The sequence below is a fragment of the Cryptomeria japonica genome, chromosome 6 (genome assembly GCF_030272615.1).
Source record: "Cryptomeria japonica chromosome 6, Sugi_1.0, whole genome shotgun sequence".
In the NCBI taxonomy this organism is placed as follows: domain Eukaryota; kingdom Viridiplantae; phylum Streptophyta; class Pinopsida; order Cupressales; family Cupressaceae; genus Cryptomeria; species Cryptomeria japonica.
Window position 1 is genome coordinate 210,687,998 of NC_081410.1, and position 4,171 is coordinate 210,692,168.

The 4,171-nt window shown below is 32.7% G+C and overlaps 1 protein-coding gene across 1 annotated transcript; it reads right to left on the bottom strand.

Annotated features, from left to right (window-relative positions):
- Positions 1–1,731: 1,731 nt before the first annotated feature.
- LOC131876580 (uncharacterized) lies at positions 1,732–2,622 on the bottom strand. The gene has a single exon (XM_059222016.1). The coding sequence runs from the start codon at positions 2,620–2,622 to the stop codon at positions 1,732–1,734; it is 891 nt and encodes a 296-aa protein (XP_059077999.1).
- Between the last annotated feature and the right edge of the window lie 1,549 nt (positions 2,623–4,171).

Here is a 4,171-nt window from a genome sequence, read left to right on the forward strand (position 1 = left end):
TCAAATAATCACCCCTTCTTGCAAGCACACAAGTTAGGTAAATTTTAAACCCAAAAGACTTTGTGAAAATAGGGGCCTTCGACAAAATGATTTAGGCTTCAAGACAAGCTGCACCAATTTCGTTAGCTAGATCTGAAAATGTTAGCTCAAAATAAACTAGATCTGAAACCCTAAATGCAAAATCCGAAGATTGAATCAATAAAAATCCAAAATTTTAAAACTAGTAAACACAGACACGGTTACCCTCAACACAGATGTGCCTGGGTGACACAAACGCAGTTCTATGGAGCACAGACGCGCCTACAGAACACAGACGTGCTTCCTGGACATAGACACGGATAAAAACAACGCAGATGCGACTTTACAACACAGACGCGCCTTCTTGGAACCTACAAAATAAAATATTGCCAATGTCGCAGATGCAATCCCAGATGTCGCAGACGCGCTAGAAAATCAAAAACGCGATCTGAAAGTGTGCAGACACGAAAATGTCGAAATGTTGCCGAAAATGTCAGATCCGCAACTTCAAAATACAAAATCTGCAACAAGATGTTAATGTAAAAGGGACAAGGGTCCCACCGGCCGTGCCAAAATGTATATGGTGAAAATGGATAACAATAATAACAATATTGAAAGGCTAAATGAATTCAACCACAAAACCCTAGCCTAACAATCAACAAAGATCCACCATAACATATGAAGATTACCTAAGACAATGCAAATCAAACGAAATCACAAAGATTATACCATCACATGTCCAATAGGGTTTTGATCTCCATTCTTCCTATCTCCATTGATCTTGCTTAATATATTTGCTCTCAGATTTTATGTGCACAAGAGCTCAACAAAGAACGAAATGTGGTTGCAAGTCGGATCGTAGTGTAGTCAATTGCATAAAAGATGAGTAGCATGAATGATTAGGGTTTGATAATGAAGGAAGTATCTCCTTATATAGAAGACACAATATGAAATGGAGGGATAAGATTGAGAGGTGTAAAAGGAGGTCGGATATGATTAGAGGGTAGGTAGAAGAAATAATAAAATAATGAAAGGGGTAGGTAGTGTATGAATTAAGAGATGAATGACATGTGTCATAGGTAGAAAAGGTTAATGAATTAATTAAATAAATAAATATTTTTTTAATTAACAGAAGAAGTGGGATAATCAAATAAATAAAATATTTATTTAATTTAGGAAAAGGATAATTTAAATAAATAAATGTATTTATTTAAATGAGAAATAAGGCTAGAAGAGGATAAATGAATTAATTAAATAAATAAAGATTTATTTAATTAATAGAAGAATTAAGCTTAGATAATTAAATAAATAAAATATTTACTTAATTAAATTGGACAATTTTAAGTGTCTACACCTCCCATAGCTTTGCTTTCTCCTGCGAATTAGTAGGTCCATAAATATTCCAAAGTTCTAATTCCAGCTTGCTGAGTCTATGCTGAACTTGGCAAGATAACCATTGCTTCCCTTCAGAACTTTTTGTAATATTTACCGAGGAGGGATTCCATAGAATCCCCAGTCCACTCGCTCTTCCAAATGCTGGTGAAAAGATACCATTCCATTCTTTGCAAAACCTAATTAACTTATCGCTATCCTCACTACTACACTTGGTTTCTTGAATCAATACAATATCACTCGCAATCTTTGCCAAATGTTGTTTTAACATTCGGCATTTGTTAGAGGCCACTAGGCCCTTGACATTCCATGTGACGATCCTCATTGCTTCCCAAGGGAGTTGTTAACTCCCTTGGTACTCTTCCTATTCAAGAATTCTGATACACTAAGAAATCCTTTCTTAGCCGCCTCCTCCTCTCTTTTCATTTTGTTAGATTTCCAACCTTTACCTCTAATCCCTTTCTCTACTGGTATAACCATTGACTGGCCTATATTCCTAATGTCTGTTATCTCTAATTCATCCTTATCTTCGTCCTCCTCAGAAATTTCATCTTCCTCCAACCCGATATCACTTTGACAATTTGACTTTAAATTACATGCCTTCTCTTCAAGATCCTTTTTGTTATTTCCCTCCACCTCCTGGCTCACCCCACTCTGTTTCTTATCAAGATTTTCATTAACTTGTTCTCTAACTGTTATTTGAAGTAGCTCTTCTGACTTTTTATTTCCCGTTGCTTGTTTTACCCTCCAAACCTTTTTCTCATTTTTGTTATTTCTGCACTTATCTGAATCATGGTTTCTTCTTCTGCATATAGAGCAAAAATATTTCTCCTCCTCTATTTTGATCACTTGTAACCATTCCATATCATGACTTCTCAATTTTATCAATTGTGGAATTCTCCCGACTGCCGCTAATTTCATCCTTGCATACAAATACAAATTTCCAGTCGCAATTTCTGTGTCTATCTCCATTAGGGTTCCCATCGATCTACCTATCTTTTCTAAGGCTTCTTCCGACCAGTATTCCATTGACAGATTATTCAATCGAATCCATATTGGCTTCTCATAGGGCTCCGTTTTTAATGGATTGAAGTTCTTATACCATTTTTGGATATACAACAGCTTATTATTCATGGTCCATAATCCCCCTTCCAGTATCTTTTTCCGTTCTTCTTCCGAAGCAAAAACCACAATGAAGAATCCTTTCGGCATGAATTTTGTTATCTGCGACGTCTTCCAAGTTTCCTCGATCCATCTTTCTATTGATTTCCTATCCTTTCTTGGGCCGATAAATCTACAGATGATTGCTAAATCCTTTAAAAAATTAATGTCTTCCTCTATTTCTTTGCTTACATCGATGGTTTGAATTTCTCTTCTGTCTTCGCCAAATATTGCCTCTGACCTCCCCTTCGCGTCATGATCTCCATTTTGCAAAACCCTCTACTTTTTTTCACTCTCCATTTTTGTCTTGTGCAAAATTAAGGTTTTATTCAAATTTTCTAATACTAATAATCAAAATAACTTATAATTTAATATAGTTATTTACATAAAAATAAAGTAAATGGTGTATATAAAATCAAAACTCAAAGCTTTTAGCTAAATGTATTTATGATATATATCAATTGGCATATTCTATTTAACATTTAAACTCACATTTTTTTTATATTTCTCTTTTTTTTTTGTCATTTTTTCTTTTAAAATTACAAAAACTTGAAATGCTATAAAATAATTTCTTTAATCCTGAACATTTCTTGAAATAAATCTTCTACAATGACAAGATTAAGACATTTGCATTGTATTTGACCATGTTTCATTCACTTTCTAGATTTAAAAGCACAACCAGATTTGTTTTGCAAACCTGTCTTTCTTCCCATCATATATTGCTAGGAATTGATAAAGAGCTTACCATTTGTTGGCATCTAATCCATTAGATGGAACTTAGTAGGCTAAATACATACAATTATCGTCAACCTAATGTTTATGATAAATTAATGAGGGCCCCTAAAATTCTATGGTAGTTCTAGTAGGCTAATAAATTAAATGTAGGGTGGGAAACACATTATGTTTCTTACCATTCATATCACTCCTATTTCAGTCAAATCAAGTGCTATGCAATTGATTCCAAGGTTTTATTTTTAAATTTATTTTACATTTTGTTTCATATCACCTCTATTTGAGTCAAACCAAGTGCTATGTCATGGATTGCAACATTTTATTCTCAAATTTATTATTTTATGATTCACACAATTTTGTTTGTAATTTTCAAAGATTAAAAAAATTGTATTCATTTTGTTGTAGGCTAGTCTTAATTTTGATTTACATTAATGATTTTGTTGTACTTTTTAAAGAGACATTTGATCTAATAAAGTTTCTAAAAATAGTCTAATGAGAAGAATCACGTATTAATCTTCATATTGTTCTAAATATGTCTATGTGGAATGTACTTTTAGTTGTAGTTTTCTATAGCTAATATAAATTATAATGTGTGAGATCATTTTATTTATAACATTGAAACAAGATTATTAAATACCATACAAATGGTTTTTTTATCAATTTGTAGGGGCTTTCTAATTTGTTATGATTCATCTCTAGAATCTATTCTAGGATAGCTAGCAAGCCTTTCATGGTTGATCTCTATGAATTATTCACAACTTTATTTTTCTTAAATGCCTAGATTATTTTATGGGATTTTTGTCAATAATTTATGTTTCAAACATTTCAATGATGATTTAGTGATAACAAAGTAGTTTTATTTGGGGGT